The sequence below is a fragment of the Artibeus jamaicensis genome, unplaced genomic scaffold (genome assembly GCF_021234435.1).
Source record: "Artibeus jamaicensis isolate MK-2021 breed Jamaican fruit bat unplaced genomic scaffold, CSHL_Jam_final contig_797, whole genome shotgun sequence".
Lineage (NCBI taxonomy): Eukaryota > Metazoa > Chordata > Mammalia > Chiroptera > Phyllostomidae > Artibeus > Artibeus jamaicensis.
In genome coordinates, this window is record NW_026521977.1 from 8,936,272 (window position 1) to 8,957,146 (window position 20,875).

At 53.3% G+C, this 20,875-nt stretch overlaps 1 protein-coding gene across 1 annotated transcript; it reads right to left on the reverse strand.

Annotated features, from left to right (window-relative positions):
- Positions 1–58: 58 nt before the first annotated feature.
- IGSF22 (immunoglobulin superfamily member 22) lies at positions 59–18,292 on the reverse strand. The gene is made up of 23 exons (XM_037150512.2): positions 18,224–18,292; positions 17,681–17,814; positions 15,319–15,450; positions 14,949–15,085; positions 14,506–14,605; positions 14,383–14,422; positions 14,001–14,172; positions 13,251–13,364; positions 12,566–12,728; positions 11,666–11,938; positions 10,481–10,765; positions 9,392–9,516; positions 9,165–9,306; positions 8,733–9,029; positions 7,356–7,658; positions 5,901–6,074; positions 5,577–5,705; positions 4,636–4,932; positions 4,075–4,163; positions 3,686–3,878; positions 2,723–3,022; positions 1,599–1,928; positions 59–265 (listed from the first exon to the last, which is right to left on the reverse strand). The coding sequence occupies exons 2-23, from the start codon at positions 17,787–17,789 to the stop codon at positions 195–197; spliced, it is 3,975 nt and encodes a 1,324-aa protein (XP_037006407.2). The 5' UTR covers positions 17,790–17,814; positions 18,224–18,292; the 3' UTR covers positions 59–194.
- Between the last annotated feature and the right edge of the window lie 2,583 nt (positions 18,293–20,875).

A 20,875-nucleotide genomic window follows, 5' to 3' on the forward strand; every position in this document is an offset into this window, starting at 1 on the left:
ATGTACACCAGCTGTACACCATCCTGAGGAACGGGAAAGGGTGAGTTCGGTTAATTTATTGTCCCATCCTTTTGCTGAATGTTTACATTGACAAGCACCGGAGAGCAAACTGGGCTTCCCTGACTGGGGCCATGCAGAGGACAGGCCAAGAGGCCCCACATCACAACATCCTGGTGCCCAGACTGGGCTGGTGCTCACCTAGGGTACTTTGATTTCTTCTGTAGACTCTCGGTGACTGATGCTAAAATTGACTTGTCATCTTTGTCTGAAAGAGCAAAGCAAGTATTTGTTAGTTTAGTGATGTCACGGGCAAGGGAACCTCCACGTTGCTGGACTTGTAGTTACTGTTCAGGAACCAGGGGTTGGACCCTGCCTGGGACCTTCAATTCTCCCCTGGGGTGGGCCCCAGCTCCAGTCTCCCAAGGCCGGCTGAATATGTAGCCAAGAGCTACCGGTTATTCAGCACTTAGTATCTGCCAGGCACTTCCATGAGCTATCTCATGTAAGCCTAAGAAGCAGAAGAGGAAGCAGGCTCAGAGTGGCTTGCCCAGGTCACAGGGCTGGTCAGTGGTGAAGCCAGGGCCCTGGGTCCATGAGCTTACAGCCAGAATAGAGTTGTCAGGAGTCTCTCCAGGTGGTGTGAAAGCTTGCTATCTCCCACTGTGCCTTCCCTGGTCTAGTTTTGTTGCACAGTTCAGCAGCCACTCTGAAGGCATCACTTCAGTGTGCCAGGCACTTAGCTGACTTTTCTTGTGGATGCCTTTCCATAGATGCCTTTTCCTTGTGGTCCTTTCCCCAAGGAAAAGGCATCTATAACAGGATGAAAAAGGTCTGTAACCATGGAGACCATGGGTACCGGTGGAATGCCATACAGAGTTCAGGGAGTGGCGGATGAAGCTGGAGAGGTAGTTGAGGTGGGGGAGGAGCCTCGGTTGGTTGGGGTTTTATCAAGAGCGTATGGGGAAAGCCAGGAGGGAGTTTAGCCAGAGGGAACCAGGCAGTCAGCTTTGCCAGAGAGTTCATGCTCCTAGCTGTGTAGCTGTGAAGACAGTAGACTGTGTAGGAAGGAATGAGATAGTTCCCTACATGTGCGCACGGGAGCAGAAATGGGGCACACACGTGCGGAGGGAGGGGCTCCACTAGTTAGTTCCCTTCGGTCCTCCCCCATTTGTGCCTCTCATCTGTCCTTGTACTAGGCCAGTGGTTTTCAATCTTGAATCATTTGTGACCTAAAGATTCCTTCCGTGACCCTGCCAGAGAGATGTGATTGGTGAGTCTGTTTTAGGCCTGTTCAGTGTCTTTTTCCAGTCAAGTCTAGGCCTACCAGGGGTTGCAAACCCATCTGCGGAGTGTTTGCAAGCTCCCACATCTGCAGTGGCCAGGTACCTAACAAGTGGCATTGAGGGTGGAGACTGGCACCAACTGTGGCTAATGTTTACACCACCTGATGGCAGGTTGAGTAGAAAACATTGCCAGCCACAGGAAGACCGTCAAGAACCCACAGGACTGCCATTTTGTGCCTCTGCCCCAGGTGGGAAGCACCCACCTCCCACCTCCAGCCCAACCCCACCCCTGGCCTGTGTCCACAGCACTCTCACCGTAGACGGTGAGCGTGCAGCTGCTGCGGTCCTTGCCCAGCTCATTCTCCACCAACACGCTGTACTCGCCGCTGTCCTTGAGTGTGCAGGTTGGGATGACAATTGTGCAGACGCCACTGGTGGAGTTGTACCAGAACTTGGAGTTGGACGTGATGTTAACGTCACCCTTGTAGAGGGTCACCGTGGGCCTCGGATTCCCAAGGAAGGCACAGGTCATGGTGCAGTCTTGGCCGCGCAGCACCGTGTGTGGCTTCAGCGGAGTCAGGAAGCGTGGCGCGTGGCGCCAGTCCTTCAGCTGGTACGGCTTCAGCTTGGAGCTCAGGTCCTCGACTGTGCGTGGGATGCAGAGGCTGTGAACACCGCCAGGGCCCTACCCACCACTCGCCGCCTCAGAGCGCTGAAAGCACCCCTGAGACCCAGCTCATGGAATCCCCATGACCTGGGTTAGAGTCCCACATGCCACCAACTCTGGGGACTGGCTTTTTACCCCTTCCTAAAGTTCCCCTTCCACCACCCTCCAACCACCTTGCCACTTCAGGGTTACACAACCTGGTCTGCAGGGTTTTCTGCTTTTCCAGGCCTTGGAGTCCTAGACTTCTTTCCCAGAGTGGAGCTGTTATCTTGCTTTTAATACCCTTCCTAGCTTTCCTCAATGTCAATCCAGCCCCCATGGGGGTCAGTGCTCTCCCATTTAGCCCTGAATTTCACATTTCCTGACATTATCCCTACCCTTAAACCCTCCTCTCCTCTGTTGCTGAACTTCATGCCCGCTCCCTGCTCTTTGGAGACCCTTCCTGTCCTCACCCCCTTTAGCCCCTGGGCTCAGAGAGGACCGCTCTCAGCATTACACCCCCACCCCTCCCTCTGGCCCAACACCGCGCCACCCAGTCCCCAAGGACACCTCCCCACCTCCACCTTAGTCCCAACCCTCAGTACACCTCGGAGGTGTCTTCTCCTCTAGGCTTCCTGACCTTGACTTCTCTGCTCATCTTCCCAACATTCACCTCCTACCTCAACAGTTCTCTGATTTTACCTCAAATCCTGGGTACCCCTTTCGACCCCTCTGGCATCTCCAGCATCAGAGATCTTAGATGTAACCTGAACCCCCAAGTACCCTGACTCACTCTTGTCCTTGTTGACATGCCAAGTATCCTTGGAGTCCAGCGGGTCGCTGTCACCGATTTCGTTCCGGGCCAACACTCGGAAGTAGTACTTCCTGCCAGGAAGCAGCCCGGTCACCGTGTACTTGTTGCTGAAGACGCGCTCTGCCGCGGTGAACCAGGTGGCAGTGCTGGCGTCCCGCTTCAGGATGACGTAGTGGGCCTCCCCGTCCTCCTGCACGTCGGGACTGTGGTTCCAGGTCAGAGTCACCGTGTTGGGGACCTCCTCAAACAGCTTCAGGTTTGTGGGAGGCCGTGGAAAATCTGAAACAGTCGGAGGGTCCCTTGGCCACCCGGGGGAGCCTTCAGGACTGTGCCCTCACCCCTGCCACCTGCGAAGGCCTTTGAGTCTGTAGCTCGTGGCTTGGAGTCAGAAAGATTTGTTTCTGAAGTGTAGCTATGCCATTTACTAACCCCGTGAACTTGGCAAATTACTTATTTTTCTAAGACTTAATCCCTCATTTGCAAAGTAAGGCTAACAATGACTATCGGAGAGTTGTAGAGCACCTGGCACACAGTAACTGTTCAGGAGAAGTTCATCCCTTCACCACCTGGGGGTTGAGGGCTTTATTGAAAGCTTCCAGCCCTCTGTAAGAGGTTGCCCCAATTTTTATCTTCCTCTGTCCCTCCTTCCTGTCACTCATTCTCTACTCTGAACACGTCCTGGAGCTCACTAGATAAGACTGCAGGAACTGAAATGAGGGCTTGGTCCAAGTTCAATGCCCCTGGGGCTTCAGGACAGTGAGAAAAAGCTGAAACTACCCTCCCTGTTAAGGCAAAGACTGATGGAGTCTTACTATGAGGCGCCAGAGAAGCCTTCACTACCGTGAGGTGTGACTTTCTAGTGGTAGAACTCAAGCAGCAGTGGGACCTATGTTTTGGGGAGTGTGCAGTGATGCTCCCTGAGGCCTCTGCCCACTGTCATACCTGCCACTCGTACATGGATGTCATAGTGTGCCTCTCCGAACTCATTCTGGAGCAAGATGCGGTACACCCCCGAGTCGGAGCGCTTGGTGCTGTTGATGAGGAACTGCGAGTGGTTTTTGCCCTTGGTGATGGTTTCCCTGCCCTTGGTGGGGACGCCATCTTTCTGCCAGATCACGTTGGGGGGTGGTGAGCCCTGGTAGCGACAGGAAATGGCTTCAGGGGTCATGCAGGTGGTATTCGGGGACAGGCTCTTCCCCAGTGTTGAGGAGTCTCCTGCCAGGCTCTAGTGTCAGGCGTCTGGCAAGGGGCAGGGGCAGAGGCTGTGAGAGCTACAGTTGCCATCTTGGTTAAAAGGTGGACACTCGGGGCCAGGGGCAGGAATGACTCACAGAGAAGGCAGCATGGATGCAGAGAGCTGTCCCCGCGCGAACCACCATGTGACTCTTCAGCCGGGCACTGAGGTCAAACTTGGGCACAGCTGAGATGGAGGAGAGAGAGGCTGGGGCATGGACCTCTCTTTCCAGAAAACCCAGTTTTAAGCCTCCCCTCCAAAGCCTTTCCCAGCCCCTCCTCCTTCAAGGCCCTGTTATAGGCCATACAGACATCTAACAGCCCTGCATCACCATGACACACTTTTTTCCTCATCCGTCTCCCTCTGTTAATATGTAAGACCCTTGAGGGCAGCTCCAGTGTCTTCCTTGTTTCTGTATCCCTCACACCTCCTTTGGTACATGCGGATACTACAGGGGCCCCTGCCCCGCATAATGACTTTGCGGGGCAGGGAGGGAAGCCCCTAAGGTCACCCCAGCTCTCTCCAGGCACAGTAAGTGTGGATGACTCTTTCTTGATCCATGCATGGACCAGTTTTCCCCTGTGGAATGCGGTTCCAGAGAGGAAGATTTGCAAGCCAGGATACGGGGGCCTGCGGCCCCAGCCCTCTGCGTCCTCACCTGGTGGTGGCATGGCTCGGACCCCCTCGTCCAGCTCCACGGGCTCCCCAACCCCAGCCTCATTCACAGCCCGGATGCGGAAGAAGTATTTCTGCCTCTCGGTGAGGCCTCCCACCGTGTAGCAGGTGCCTGAGATGGGGATCTTTGTGCACTTGGACCACTCCTTGGTGTCTTCAGCCCGCATCTCCAGGATGTAGCCGGAGGGAGGGTCGCCCTCTGCAGGCTCCCGCCAGGCCAGGGAGATGCTGGAGTTGGAGGAGTCCGACACACACAGGCCCTGCACCAGGCCTGGGGGTTCTGGGGAGAAAGACACATCCGGTCAGCCCCCAAACTTCCCCACTCAACCCTATGCCAGTGCCCACACCAACAGCCCTGAAACCTAACTTCACAGCTTCGACTGCCAACTAACTCCCCCAGTTCACACCCTCCCCTCAATACCTGGCCTTGCACACTCAACAGCCTCCAAATACGATTCTCTGACTTAACACTTTCACCCTTGAAGTCAGTATCCTCAAAATGCAACATATCTACACATCCGCCCCCATATTCAAACCCCAACTTTAACCCATCCATCTCCACCACATCCGTTCACCGGCAGTGCGCCATCCCCCCTAAACCCAGCACCCTCCCAACCGTCCACCAAGCACCCCTACTTCTTTCTCACTACACTTCTACTCCCTTACCTGATACCAGAAATACTCAGAGTTTAATAAAAAAAACTTTTTCCCCAACCTGCCTCTTACCCTGGTTCTCAATCTTTATTTGCTGGCTTTCTTATGTGTCTGAATTCTATTCCTCCAGTAGGCTGGCAGCTTCCAGAAAGTGAAGCCTTTTTGATATCCCCCACCCCTCATTAGACTTTCCCAGAGAAGAAATCCTGTCTCTCCACCGTGAGTGGGCTAACTCCACGAAGTGTAGTGGCCTGGCAACCCCACACTCACTGACAGGGTCTTTGGCCACCACTGAGTTGGACGGCATGCTGGGATGTCCGGGGCCTGCCTTGTTCACAGCTATAACTCGGAATTCATATTCCGTATCCTCCAGGAGGTCATCCACTGTGCACTTGGTGCCTGAAATGGGAATTTGAGGGGTCACGAGGCCAGGAGGTCCACAGGGTAAGAGGGCATGAAAAAGGGGGTCATGGGACCCTGTTAAAATTCCCAAATGGGCTGGGGAGGGCAGTAAACTCAGGGCAGCAAGGGTACCAGGTCCATCCAGCAAAACATCCCTTAGTACCTCCTGGGCCCCTGTCCCGAGGAGCTCACCCTGGATGGGGTCCTTGTTGAATGGCACCCACAGGTTGCTGCCTTTCTTCCTCCGTTCCACAATGTAGCCCAGCACTGGGGCTCCCCCGTCCTGGGTGGGGGCATTCCAGGTGATGGTCACGGCCTCCTTGGTCACATCAGTCACTTGAGGCTGGGAGGCAAGGCCAGGGGGCTCTTTTGGGGATGGAAAGAAGGCAGAGGTTAGGGGGGAGGCATATGAACTATTGCCCACCCCCCTGCTGACCTCTGGCCCCCTCCTTGAAAAACAAAACAAAACCTTGAACCCATGATTCTTAACACTGGCTGCACACTAATAGGAAATGGGAAGTTAAAAAAAAAGAATATAAAAAAATGAACAATAAAATGGCAATAAATACTTATCTGTCAACAATTGAATCTAAAAAACGAAATTAAAAAAAAAACCAAGCAGGACAGAAACCGACTCATAGATACAGAGAACATTTTGATGGTTACCAGATGGGAAGCAGAACAGGGGGTGGGTGAAAAAGGTGAAGGGATTAAGAAGCACAAATTGGTTGTTACAGAATAGTCATGGGGATGTAAAGGACAGCAGAGGGAATATAGCCAATAACAGTCTAAAGGCTGTGAATGGTGTCAGATGGGTGGAGATTTATCAGGACGATCACTTACTAAGTTGGGTAATGTCTAGTCACTGGGATGTACGCTCGAAACTAATATAATGATGTATGTCAAATGTAACTGAAAATAAAACACATATTTTTAAAAACACATGATTCTTAGCTCTGTCTGCACATTAATATGAAGTGGGAAGAAAAAAAGGAACAAACTACCATCAATAACTAGCATCGAAGTCCTACCTCCAGATATTTTAATTTAATTGGCCTGGGGTGGAGGCCAGGCACCAGCATTTTAAAAAAGACTTCAGGTGATTCTAATGTGTAGCCAAGATTGAGCATCACCGACTGAAACTTCCCAACCTGCGTCACCCCCAATGTCCCAGTTCTTCAGGTATTGTCTTGATACGTTGGGACATGGAGATCAGCTGGGGAAAGCGTAGTGAGTAATTGATTACTAATCAGAACTGAGATGTTGATGCTGTCAAGGATTCTCTTTGGAAAAACTTAGCATGGATAAGGTGTTCTCTAGCATGCGAGGTTATCTCTAAAGTAACATCCCTCTCACTCAGCATCGGGGTGATTTCTGGAATGAGAAACACGCGGAGTCGGGTACTGGTAACTGGGTGCAGTTTTGGACATACGCACAGAAGTATGCCGTGCCTGTGCTCTGACGGGAAAAAGCTGAGAATTCCCACCCCTCAGCGATGTTTGGCTCTTACTCCGGAACCCATCTGTCTCATGGGGCGGCTTGAGAAATTAACCTGTGGAATTCCCCACAGACCAGCATTCCTGTCTGGCTAAAGGGCCCCATCCTGACCCCTGAGCTCCCCACTGAGCGGGGGGCCACTTCACTGACCGATGGGATTTCCTGCAAACACTTCATCTGTCTCCAGGGGGTCGCTCACTCCTTCCGAATTGACGGCTAGGATACGAAACTGGTAGGCTTTTCCCTCTTCCACTTTGTTGGTGGAGAAATTGGTGACTTTGCTGTCCACTTCGCCCACTTTGATCCAGGACTTCTTGCCGACCGCTCTCCGCTCCACGATGAACTGTGTCACCGGCCGCCCACCATTGTCCTTTGGCGCCTTCCACTTCAAGTGCACGCAGTCACTGGACAGCTCCAGGAACTCCACTCGGCCCTGGGGAGGCTTGGGGCGGTCTGAGGACAGAGGACGGAGGACGGAATCAGGATGGGGCTTCGGAGTCAAGGGTCAGAGGTCCAGCCAGACTGGAACGCAGCTAGATGCTGCGCTTTCAGTATCCCTCACCCTTCCCTGTGTCCACTGCCTCTCCTTCTAGGACGTATCCAGAGTTTGATCCTTGTTTCCCGAGACTCCTGCCTGCCTAGGAGTGGGGGGACTAAAGACCTAAGGGGCCTTGGCAGATCTCCCCCTTCATCTCCTTCCAGACAAGATCTCCCCCTCTTCCGAGTTTCCAGAACACCAGTATTCTCTGGAATTACAGTCTGCCTTCTTTTATAATTATCCATCTACCAGCTTCTGTTCCTTTGGGGCTGAGGGACTGCTGGGGACACTTCACCTCTGTGTCCTCACACAGAGGAGGTGCTAAATATTGCTGTTAAATTGAACCGAAATCCAAACCTGCCACAGCTGGGTGGAGATGCAGGCGGGGGAGGTGGTGACGGTGTGTGTGTTCTGCACGTGGAATGTGAGTTCTCCGAGGCCAGCTTCCTGCCTCTTTCCTTAACCTCATGCTCAGGCCCATCTCGAATCCCATTCCCACCCTTCTTCCACCTTTTTCTCCTCTAGCCTCGTTTTATCCTCAACCCTGTGTCCCTTCGCCTCACTCTGTTTCACCCCCAACCCCATTGCTCTTCCCAACCAACCTCACTTCTGTCCCTAAAATCTCACTTCTCTTTTACCTCATTTCCACCATACATCCAACCTCTCCTCCTCTCCAAGTCAGTAACAGTACTTAAGTAACATCTGAAGGCCTATAATGTGCTATGCACTTTCCTATGTGCTTTATTCACTTGCAATAGATACTAAAAAAAAAAAATCACCCTCTTCCACAAGAGAAACTGAAGCTTAGGAAGGTTAATTGATTTGCCCAAGGCTACCCTGTTAGGAAGTGGGGCTCCAGGCCACAAAGCTAGCACTCTAATCCCTTTTTCAACCCGAATTCCAACTGTGTCTCCAGTCTGTCCCCTACCCTGGGACTGGGCAACGGATGCCCCCAGCCCAGCCCAGCCCAGCCAGCACCCTGCCCTCACCCAGCACATTGAGGTGCACGGTGGCTGTGACTGAGCCGTGGTCATTCTTGAGCTTGAGCAGGATAAGGCCGCTGTCCTCCCGCACGCAGTTGGAAATGGTGAGCATCGCCTGGTCGTCCTTGCGCTCCATGGACACACGTTCCTCCTCTGTCACCTCCATACCATCCTTGTACCAAGTCACTTTGGGGAGTGGCTTTGCCCGGAAGGGCACCTTGATGTGTGCAGTGTGACCCACCTTCACAGTCACGGGATGTGCAGCCAGGGCCTCCAGTACCGAGGGGTCAATGGTAGGAGGGTCTGCAGGGAGGGGGGGGGTAAGGGAAGGCTGGCCCAGTAGGAATAGGGGAGGCATGGAGGGGTGGAGGAGGAGCTAGGAGCATGTGGGCGGGGCAGGTGTGGTTGGAGCTCATCTGCAGTGGATGGCAACTTTACCTGCAATGAATACCGAGGCTTCGCTCTCTGCCCCCTTGGCCCGGAATGTGTACTTGCCCTCGTGCTCGGGGCCCATACTGGGGAAGATGAGCTTATGCACCGCACCCTGCTTCACGATCTGCACGCCTGGCAAGTCTGTGATCTGGGGGGCGGGGTGTGGGCATGAGTGTGTGCATGCCTGCTGAACCCCTCCCTCCTTAGTCCCCTTCCCTAGCCCTTGCTCCAACCTCCTTGCCATCCTTCAGCCACACACCCTCCACCTTCTCGTCGTTCAGTACTACGCACAGCTCAGCCGGGCTGCCGGTGGCCGCGTGCACGTCGGACAACCCGCTCTTCACTGTGGCCAGACGCTCTGAGGAGAAAGGGGGCAAGAGCTTTGGGAAGGGGCCTGTGTGCTGCGTCTGTCAAAGTCAGTTATGATGAGCAGAAGGTTTGGACATGGTCAAGGGGCGACTGGGGAATGGTCAGTGTGGGGATGGAAGCAAGTAGGTGAAGGATTCAGGGAAAGGCTGTGGCATTCAGAATTGGTGCCCGGAAGACTGGGAGATGACTAACTGGAGGTGGGTGGGTAGCTGATTATCACAGAATGGTCAGCGGGCACTTAGGGTGCTCAGTCAAAGAAGGGGACCAGATGGTGGGGATACAGGTGGTTAGTGGAGTTGGGATGTTGAACTCTGGTTTTACTGGTCTGTGGGATGCCCAGGGCTATTGGGAATCGCAGGTGGTAAGGGTCAGCAGTGAATGGTCAGGGCTGGCGAGTAGGGGCTGCTTGGGGTAAGGGGTGAGGGATGATCACCGTTGCGGGGGACAGCCAGAGGCTGGAGGTCAAGGATGAAAGAAGTCAAGGGATTTTGGACAGAGTTTGAGATATGGGGAGGCAGCAATTTTCAACCTTTTTCATCTCATGGAATATACAAACTAATTACCAAAATTCAGCAGCACACAAAAGCCTATTTTTTGATGATCTGACAAAAGAAAATAGGTGTAATTTGATTCACACCAGGTGGCTACTGTTGTGCTGGCTGTTGTCATTTTCTTATTTGACAGTCTCAGTGCCCCTGGCTAGTCAGGTAGTACATGTTTTAAAAATTCTTGTGGCACACTGGTTGAAAATTGCTAGTCTAGGAGGTAGAAATATTCAAGGCCTGAGAGGTCAGAGGTGGTCAGAATTTGGGAGACTGGGGCGGTCAGAGTGGGGGGGCAGAAATTGATCATGGTCTGGGGGAGGGCTGGAGTGAGTTGGGGTGCAGAACAGGGAACTGTTTGGGTCCGGTGGGGGGGGTTGGTCAGTGGGGACTGACAGAGTGGGTGTGTACCCTCCACGGTGACCACGGCAGTACTGTAGTACTCAGTGGGGTCCCCATCCTGCATGGCCACCACAGTGTACTCGCCACCGTCGCTGAGCTGTGCGTCCTCAATGATCAGCTCTGCCCGCTTGCCCTCGTGGTTCATGCTGTACTTGGTGCCACGCGACAGCAGCTGCCCATCCTTCTTCCAGCGCAGGGTCACATCCTTGGATGTCAGCTCACACTCAAGGCAGGCCCGGCTCCTCTCTTTCACACGCACATTCTTGAGGGTGCTCACAAACTTGATGGGGATGCCTGTAGACAGAGAAACACCGGGCCTGCCCCCAACCTTCTACATCCTTTTCTGCAGCTACACGCTGCTCTGCTTCTCTTATTGGCCCTAGAAAACGCAGGGACTGGTGACGTGGAGTGTGTTTGCGTGCAACATGTGCTCCCTGCAGACGGCAGGGAGGGCCCCACCTCCGCCCCTTACTTCCGGTGGACTGTGTGCAATGCATTCATTCTCTGGAGTCTCACTTCCCTCTTTGGTAAAGTGGGATAAATGCCCCCTTGTAACTCCAGCCATAATTGCATTGTTTTTCTGGTGTCCGAGTCTACACACACCATTCCCCCTGTGGAGAATGTCCTCTCTTTTCCCTGCTTCTCTGAAGGCTGAACTACTTTTTGTTCTTGGTAAAGCTTGACCACCACCTCATCATATTTTTCCTGATGTTGCCAGGTGGTGCCTCTTCCTTAGGTTCCTACAACTTGTGTCCCCCTCCATCACAGTAATGATAGCTCCATGTCACATGTGTCAAGTGTGGTTCACATGTGAGACATGCTTCTTGGTGTACCCACCATCATGTGCGATTCCCCAGATGGATTATAAGAATGAGTAGTCAAGAGTCATGTGTTGTAACATATGATATTAGTGCCATAAAAGCTAGTAACTTCTCAACTCATGATTTCCCAGCTGACAGTAAGACCCCCAGGTATCTTGACTTCTTGCTTAAGAACTTCTGTTCAAATTCCATTTCCACATGTGCCTTTCCAACCAGACTGGGAGTCAGTGGAAAAGCGAACCCTTTGTCTTTCTAGTACCCATCACAGGGCTTTGCAAAGAGGAGATGGATGGGTGGGTGGATGGATGACTGCCCATACGGAGGTTACTATGGTATAAAGCCCACCCACTCCAGAACTGGCTCAACCACTCACGGTCAATAGTGAGCTGGGCCTTCTGTACCAGGTCCCCCGCCTCCACAGAGAATTCGCCGCTGTCACTGAGTCTGGCATCCTTAACCTTAAGTGTGTGGGTCAGACCATCCTCGGACACTGTGATTTCATACTTCTCATCCCTCTTCAGCTCCTTCCCATTGAACTTCCACACAAAATTAGGTACTTTCTTGGAGAGGCGGATCTCAAATACTGCGGTCTGGCGCTCTGTCACCGTCACCGGCTTCATCTCTCCCAAGAACTTCAGTGGCTCATCTGTAGCAAAAAGGAGGAGGGGCGGTCACTGGACTGCAGCCCTGTCTCTCCTGAGGACTGGGATGGAGAAGGGGACACAGACAGCCAGGTGTCATCGGCCTCCTATAGCCAGCCCACAGTTGGGGAAAGTAGCCTTCCTTCCATCCTGCTTGTGGATCCTGGAGTCCCACCATCATGGTGTTTCTATGATCTCCTCCCTATTGATTTCAACAGCAATTTTAAAAAGCATTTGTGTCATTTTGGATATGTGCCAGGCACTCTTTTAGCCAATGTGCACCTATGAAGGCATCTAATTCCCACATAGATAGATTATTCCCCATTTTACAATTGAGGAAACTGAGGCAAAGAAAAGTTAAACAACTTCCCCCAAATCACACTGTTCATAAGTGACAGAAGCTGAGATCTGAGTCCCAGTGGTTTCATTCCAGAGACGGTGCCCTTCACCACTCTACTGCACCGGCCCGTGGGGCTTGTCTTTCTGCTCTGTGAACTCCCATCCCCACACAGGCCTTTCCTGCAGAGCCCCACAGTCCTCTCTTTCATTTCCCCATGGACCCCATCCTTGGCTATTCCCCCCCTTGACCCTGACCTTGTCCTCCTGGGGCCCTCTGATGCCCACATTCATACCCAACACTTTGAGCTGTGCAGTCATCCGCTTGTCGCCCACGTTCAGCGTGTAGATGCCTGCATCGTTCATGTTCACATTGGTAATAACCAGCATGTACTTGGTGCCCACCTGCTTCACATCATACTTGCCCAGGGAGTACTGGATCCTCAATGGTTCAGTATCCTGTCTCATGCAACAGATAGAAAAGTTGATTGAAGTGGTTTAGGAGACTTTCAGATAAGTCCCCAAGACTAGTCTGAGCTGGAAGGTGCCATGCCTACCTCTCTGAGGTCCTAAAATGCACCTGGAGGCCCTTAAGATCTCTCTGGCCTCATCATCTGGCTCAGTGGGATCCAGGGTCCCTGCTTTCCCTAAGGCCTGAACTCTTAATATGCATGAGGTCATTAGATGCTTTCTCTTAGGGGCACAGATCTTCAGGGACCACGAGGACCATCTAATCCAGCCTTTTCGGATGGGTAGACTGAGGCATAGAATGAGGAAAGTAATGCCTCAAATTAAACAGCAAAGTGGTAGAAAAGCTAAGAATAGAGCCCAGCTTCTAGGCAGATTAAACCACACCAGCAGGCACCCCCTCAATGGGATGTAGAAGAGGACACAGGATAAGTCATGAGAGGATCTGCAAAGGGAGGGGTGCAGAGAGGAAATGGCATCGCTGGGGTGGGCCCTGACGAGGTACTCCCCAACCTTGACCCAAGTCATCTTGGTATTGGGATCCTTCAGCTCCATGATGCAGTCAAAGGTCACTGTGGTGTCAATCTTGGTCTCTATGTCTTCCAGCGGCTTCAGAATCCGGACGGCCTGAGAGATTGGGGTAATAAAATGGCAGTGTCAGGGGCACCTGAAGCCTGCCCGGTCTGTGTCCCCAATGCTGGAGGAGCACCCCAAGGGGCTGGGGAGAAACGACTGGACTGATTAGACAGCTGTGCCTCCCCTACCTCCTGCCACTGATCAGCTGGAAGATTTAGGGGGAGACAGATGTGGGAGGCGGGGTGAGGAAAGCACCATCATTCACAGGACAGTCACTGTGCACCTGGGCCCATTGCACAGATTTTTTAATGCCAGTGTGGATGCTTAATAATGACAAGCTGGTTGAGTAAATGAATGACAATACCAACAGAAAAACCAATGAAAGAGGAAAGTATCATTTTCATTTGGCAGATGAGGAAACTGAGGTTCAGGAGATGCCCAAATTCACACAGTTAATAAGGCAGTAGAACTGGGATTTGAACCTGTCCGACTCCAGGTCCATGCACGTATATTAGGGAGTGGTGCAGAGAGGAGAGGTAAAAGGTAAATTGAGTTCCTTTCCTGCTTTTGCTGTAGACCGTGTATGCCGTTGGGTTTGTGCGTGCAGGCTGGGAGACACACGGGCCCTAGCACTTTGGGTGACACCCAGACCCATCCTGCAGACCCCTGCCCCCGATGGGTACTGACCTCCACCTCTACTTTTTTCATCCCTTTGAGCTTCTTGAGCAGCCCCCGGAAGTCAGTGAACCCGTACTCCATGCAGACCTTCTCGAAGTCCTTCTTGGGCACCTTGGACAAAATCTCCAGCATCTCCTTCTCATCTGTCACCTTCTGCTTTTTCTTGGGAGCAGGGGGAGCCCTGGGAGGAGGTGGGCGCCAAGCTTGGACTCAGCAACTCCCTCTGAAGACAGAGGAAGCCTCTCCTAACCTTCAGATACCCCCACCCCGCTCCCATGTTTCTTGGAGCCTGGACCATTAAATCAGAGCCCTGTTGAGAGGCCTTCAGGATGCTCTAGCCTGGAGGGTGGGGGGACAGCTTCTGGGCAGAGGAGCCTCCTTCCAGCCTCACCTCTTCTTCAACATCTTTTTGAAATCCATTTTATCTTGACCTAAGGACAGAGAGAGGAGCAGGGTCAGAGAAGGGGTGTTTGGACCTTAAAGAAGAAGGGCCAGGAGGAGGGAGCTGGCCTACCCTCTGTCACCAGCAAGGACACGGTGTAGATGGCATCTGCATGCTCATTGCTTGCAATGCACTTGTAGTTGTCAGAGTCATCTGTGGTCAGTGGCTCCAGCTGGATCAGAGTCAGGCCATTAGTAAGGACAGGAGAGGGGACCATAGGGAGACTTTCTGTGGGAAAGGAGGGCCTATCTGGGGAGATGAGGGAGGAGCTGAGTGATGGGTGCACATGTGGAGGATTTAACAGCCCCGAATTTTGGCCCCCTGATCATTCTGGGAAAGACCCAGCTCCTGAATGGACTCTCTTATCCTGCCCCACCTCTAGGACGGTGATGGCCTCTTTTCCCATATCCCAGTCTGGGGACTCGCTGTGACTCCCATGGGTGAGAAGACTCGTGGCTTGCCCAGAGGAGAGAGGGACCTGGTGGGTAACTGGATTGCAGGCTCAGGCCCCGAACCTTCAGCACGTGCTCCTTGTTAATGCTGTCGTAGAATATCTTGGCGGACTCCTTGATGGGGATGCCGCTTTCCCTCTTCCAGGAAATGTTGGGTTTGGGGTTTCCCTTCACCTGGGCTCGGAACACAGCTTTATCCCCTGCAGTGGGCACGGGACGGAGGTTCACACCTTAGTCTCCAGGTTGCACCTTCTGGCTGCTCTCTACCTCCTTCCAGGGATGTCACCCGGCCCAGGCAGAAGCGGGACCCCAGGCCTGGCTCTGCCTGTGTTTGTGTATTAAGGGACGGTGGAGATGGCAGTGGGGTGGCTGGGGCACTGGGGAAAACGGGGAAGCACCGGGGACCTGGGGAGAGAAGGTAGGGACGACGCACCCTCAGGCGCGGTGACTGGATGAGGCTTCTCCACGAACTCTGGGACGCTCTCGCCTTCAGGGATGTTGGAACTCCGAGTCACCAAACTGAAGAACTCTACAGTGCTCGATGACTTCCTCGTCACGACTTCCTCTGCAGCAGCTGGTGAGAGGTCAGAATGAGTTCCGGGTGGAGCTCAGGCTGGGACTAGAAGGCTGGCCTTTTCTTGAGGGGATGTTGGGGGCTACTTTAGGCCAGCGTGGGCAGGACTGGCTTCGGGCACGTAAGGAGGCCCTTGGAGTCCGAGGGTCATTGTATTCTAGTATGGCAACCTTCAACTACCAGGGGGGGACAACGTCTCTTTCACCCCTCAATAATCCAGCACCATTTTGAGCCAAAGACCTGATTCCTATATATATATATTTTAGCAGACTTCTCTTTGGGGAATTTTACTTACTTTTAGAGAAAGGGGAAGGAAGGTAGGGAGAAAGAGAGGAAGAGAACCATTGATGTGCGAGAGAAACATCGACTGGTTGCCTCTCACACGCCCTCAACCACGGATCTGGCCTGCAACCCAGGTGTGTGCCCAGACTGGGAATCGAACCGATGACCTGGAAGTTTGTGGGCAGACGCCCAACCCACTGGGCCACACCAGTCAGGTCTCTTTGGGAGTTTCCTGATTTTTTTTCCTTCTCTCCTGGAAGTCCCCCAGTAGCATCAGGAGGGGCTGGCCTGCTCCTACTTGCAAGGCCTGGTAGCTAGCTGAGCTCTGTCGTGGGCCGTTTCCCTGCCCTGCTGTGGGCTCAGCATTCAGTGCCATGGAGAAGTGGCGCCTGAGTGAGGCACAGGAAGCAATCCCAGTCCAGTGGGATTCTCTATCTCAGAATCTCATCATTGAAAGAACATATTCAATGCAGTAATATAATTTTATATTCGGGAAACAAAAAGTTGTTTGTTCAATATAAACTACACTACACAAAATCTTGTTGGCTGGAGAGTTAATAACAATTGCTCTTGAGTCCTTTCCTTATGTCTGGAAACTGTGCTAAGTACATTTCAGAGATTATTTTATTTAATCCTCACAAGGACCCAGTGAAGGAGGTGCCTTCATTATCCCACCAATCTGAACGACTGAGAACAGAAACATGTGTTGCGAAGTCCTGTGGCCTGATGTCAAATAGGGATCGGGGGTCTCAAACAAGCAGCCGGCAGGCTGCACCAGGCCTGCGCCTGGGTTTCGTTTGACCTTGCAATGTTTAAACAAAAAGTGGCCCTATAGCTAAAAATTGTGGGATTTCGGAAAAAAATTCAGATTTCTGGATTCTCACATTTCCACATGGTAACAACCAGTGGGAGGTGAATGTGGCCGCCCTTTAGATGGGTGTGTCCTCTCTGATTCACCTCAGTCTTTTTCACGCCTTTGTGTTCCCTGCCTGGACCCTCTTGGTCAGTGGCTTTAAATTCTGGCTGCATATTAGAACCGCTGGAGAGTTGAAAAAACATACACACCTGGTTTAACACTTGGGTGAGACTCAGGTATTGCTATTTTTTTCATTCCTTTTCCCCTTACCGCTGTACTAAGATGGCTGTAACCTGCAGCCAGTGCTAAGAATTACTCCATAATCACTTGAATCTGCAACTTCTGGTCTCAAGTTCCCGCGGTCTCTTTGCTCTGACTCTCTGCCCAGGAGGGGTTGGTATATCGTGTGTTTATCTGGCTTTGACCTCTGTGCACAGAGGACTTTGAAGGACAGTCTCTCCAGGACTTTGAGGGAGGAGCAATGACTGGGAGGACGGATATTCAATATCCTGGCCCTTGGCCATCTTTTAATCACTTTTCTCTAGAGACATGACTAAAACAGTCTGTTCTGCTCGGAGACCATTTCTCAGCTTTCTCTCTCCCAGGTCTGGTCCCCAAGGGCTAAGAGCCTGGAAGCTTAGGTCACTTGTTTATCTGTTCATTCTCTCTTCACTGGCAGCTCGAAGTCTTCTAACCCTTAAGTGGAGCAGGGTCAGAGTTACTCCCATGTAGGCAAGGTAGCAACCTAACTTCCTCGGTGCTGAAATCCTCCCACTGGAGATACACGAGTTTACCTCCAGCTCTGAGTTCCTCAGGCATTTAAGAGCTCATTGGTCACACACACATAGCCAGGTGATGCGTTTTTCCTAAGCTGTTTTCCTGGAGGGCTGATCTATGGGTGAACATACAGCGGCTGAAGCTCTATCAAAGCACAGACTAGAAGCACAGGATGAGAGAGAGTGGCTCTCAGCGTCTTGTGCTCTCGAGGGGCCCAGCAGCCACAAAGACTGAGGCCACCCGTGGGGTGGATGTGGAGGAAGGCAGACTGCCCCCTGCTGACCCCCTCCTCCCCATTCCACTTGCCTCCCGTGATCTTGGTGGTCTGCGAGAAGGTCTGCACGTGGGTGGTGGAGCTGGAGAACTCCATGGACACATGCTCCTGCAGCATCTGCTTGTGGTGAATGGTTGTCATGGTGACAGCAGACGTGGGCCCTCACCTGGGAGGACAGGAAGAGGATGAGGACAGGAAGAACGAGGGAGTAGGAGGGAGATTCAGAGATGTTCACGTGCATGCATGCACGTGTAGGGGACAGGGCAGGTGGACATAAGGGACGATGACAGTGCACCGGGGAGGGCGAGAAGTTGGACAGCAAGCCTCTTCTCCCTGGCCCTTCTCATCCCTTTATATCCCACCTTCCCAGCCTGGTTACAAGGACCAATGGGCTCGTCTCTCACTAACCATTCTGAACTCTGGGAGAGAGGATGCAGGGCCTAGGTTTATCTGGTGAACCGAGTGGGCTGAGGATAGCTGTTGACAGCTACGTGGAACTAGGGAGGCAGTGCTGGTGGTTTCATCAGAAGGAAATGAAGTCAGACCTAAGAAGGAGCGTCCTGACTAAGCCATACCGCAGCAGGCCTTGTGAGGGCGCTGTGCAGCTTCCTCCTGGGCCCTGGCCCCTGGCATGGGTGGGATGCTGAGACAGATGACAGCTCACTTACTTCTACAGCTCTTCCATTTGTGACAAAGTAAAGACAGGTTGAGTTTTTATTTCTTACACTGTTTTTTTGGATTGGCAATTCAGTCACATTGTTAAACGGTAACACAGTATAAACATCTTTATGCAGAGGCTCCTGTCCACTCTCGAGCCCCCACCTCCCAACCCTCCCCAGCAGGTGAGCACCGGCGGCGGTCTCCAGGCTTGTTCATGAAAATGAGAACGGTTTTGTCCTTGTCCCCCTTTTCTACATGTAAAGGCGGCTTAATATCTACACTACCCAGCCCCCGTTTCACTGCGTACGTCTTGGCGTTCTCTCCACACCGGTTCATAAAGTCTCTCCGATCTTGTTAACAGCTACACAGCATCTCCGTGGACTCGGGCACCTGCCATCTTCCACCTGACCAGCTTGGCAGCTCTTCAACCTCTGCTTTGCTCGGGAGGAACCGATGTCCCAGAGGCAGAACCTGCCCAAGGTCGCTCCGACTAGAGTCCTGGCCTCCTGATGCCCCAGCCGGCACCCTTCCAGGGGTCCAGCGCCCTTCTAGGGACCCTGAAATCCCTGTCTTGAACTAGGCAGTTTGAAGCTAAACTCTATCCCCTGCTCCACCTTGATGTAGCTCCGCCCGTCCTGTTTCTCCCCCTGGGTTCTGACACCACCTCTGTCCCAGCTCCTGCTGTCCCTCTCTGGGCTCAGAAGGTAGAAGCTTTGCCCCTTCTTGAGGAACAAGGGAAGTCTTCTTACCTTCGTGTGACCAGTCTCTCCTAACACTCAAACGCTGTGTCCGCAGCTTTGGAGGGGGAGCTATTGCCGAGGCTGTAGACTGTCCGGTCTTCTTCCTTTGCCTTAATGGTGAGGCGGCCGGTTCCTTAAATGTCTGGCCCCTGGGGGCAGTTCCCTAATCCCGTCCTGCAGCTGCCCCAGCTAGATGACACACTGCTTTGGGGTAGGGGTGGGGGCTGGGGCAAGGGGACGAGGCTGGAGCTAAGGGTGGAGGAAGTGCTGGTGGAGAGGGGAGCTGCCAGGCGCGCGTTACCGTCCCCCTGTGGCAGGGGTTTCGTTCCCACTGCTGCTGGGTGGGAAGCACCTGAGCTGAAGGGCTCAGGGCAGCGTGTGTGTGAGTGTGTGAGCACATGCACAGCCCACCGGGGAGGTCCAGGGGCTCCACCATGTTGCCCAAATCCAGGGGAGCAGCACAGGGCCGCCCTGGGGGAGGAGAGGGAAATGCTAGCCCTCCTTGCCCTGCCCACTCCTACAGCCTAATCCCCCAGTTGTGGGGGGACGGACAGGAGGCCCGGCCTGCTGCTGGAGTGTGGCTGGACAGCATCGTGTCTACTCCCGACTTCCATGCTGGCCGTACAAGCCGCTCCCTGTCATTCCCTGCGTGTGGCGTACCTGAGTGGCTAGACCCTCAACCAGCCCAGACAGGGTTCAAGGACCTGCTGGCTGATCCGCAGCCCTGCCCTGGGCCCCCTCCTGCCCCCAAATGACCTCTGTCTGCCAGCCTTGGCATCAGTTACTTCTGCTGCATCCCTGGGGGCAGGGGCAAGAATAGAGCAGGAGTGTCCAGCATCTGAGCCCATGGGCAGATTCTCCAGGCCCCTTAGGAGGGGCTACTCTCAGCCCAGACCTTAAAAGGTAAATTAGTAGGTTGCAGCTGCCGTTGGGAGCTGTAGGGCTAACACGGGTAAGTGTGCTGGCCAACAGGGAGGGGCCTGGCAGGGCGACCTGAATGTTTCCAAACTCCCTCCTGCCCCAGCCTTGGCGTCTCTGGCCCATCTGTCAGAACTGGTGCCCTGCCAGCCACTCTGCCTCCTGTAGAAGCCTCCCACACCTGTTCTCGAGGCTCCCCACGTCCCAGGGCTCTGGTTGGGTTGGGTGAGATTCCTACCTAACGATGTCTTTGGCTTTGCAGACGTGGGTTCACTTCATACTCCCAGTCTCCACAAGGGGGTGTCAGGGAGATCGAGGGCCAGGCTGTGTGGTGTGTGTGCCCTCAGGTGTGCATGTGTGCACACTTGGAGGAGGAGAACACAGTACGGGGAGGCAGAGAATGGCGGGAAGAGGTGATCACACAGACCCAGGAGGCTAGTTTTGCTCAAAATGCTGTTTATTGCTCTATTCAATGACCACGAGCAAATTATAAAAAGACACCAAATGTCTCTGTCTGTCGTGGAATAAATATTTAAAGTCAGCAATAAAAACATGTGGCTCCAAGATAACACATGTTGCCAAAGAGTCATGCATGCCCTGCTGATGGGCTCTCAACACACACGTGGACACAGAAACTCACACAGAGCTATACGCAGCAAGACTTCTGGGGAAGGCTTCCCACAGTGACAGAGAAACGTTCCACTCAGAGCTGGGGCTGAGCCCCCACCCCACCCTGGAGCTCCCCCTTGCCCTCCCACTCCTACCAGGGCCCAGGTCTTCCGGGTTCACAGCCCCCCATCTGCCCCCTTCCTCCCCATGCCTCCCTGGCTGGTCACTGCCTCCTGAGGGCACCTGACACCTAGAAGCTACCTGGGCTGTGACACCGCGCCCCCCCCCCCGGCCCCAACA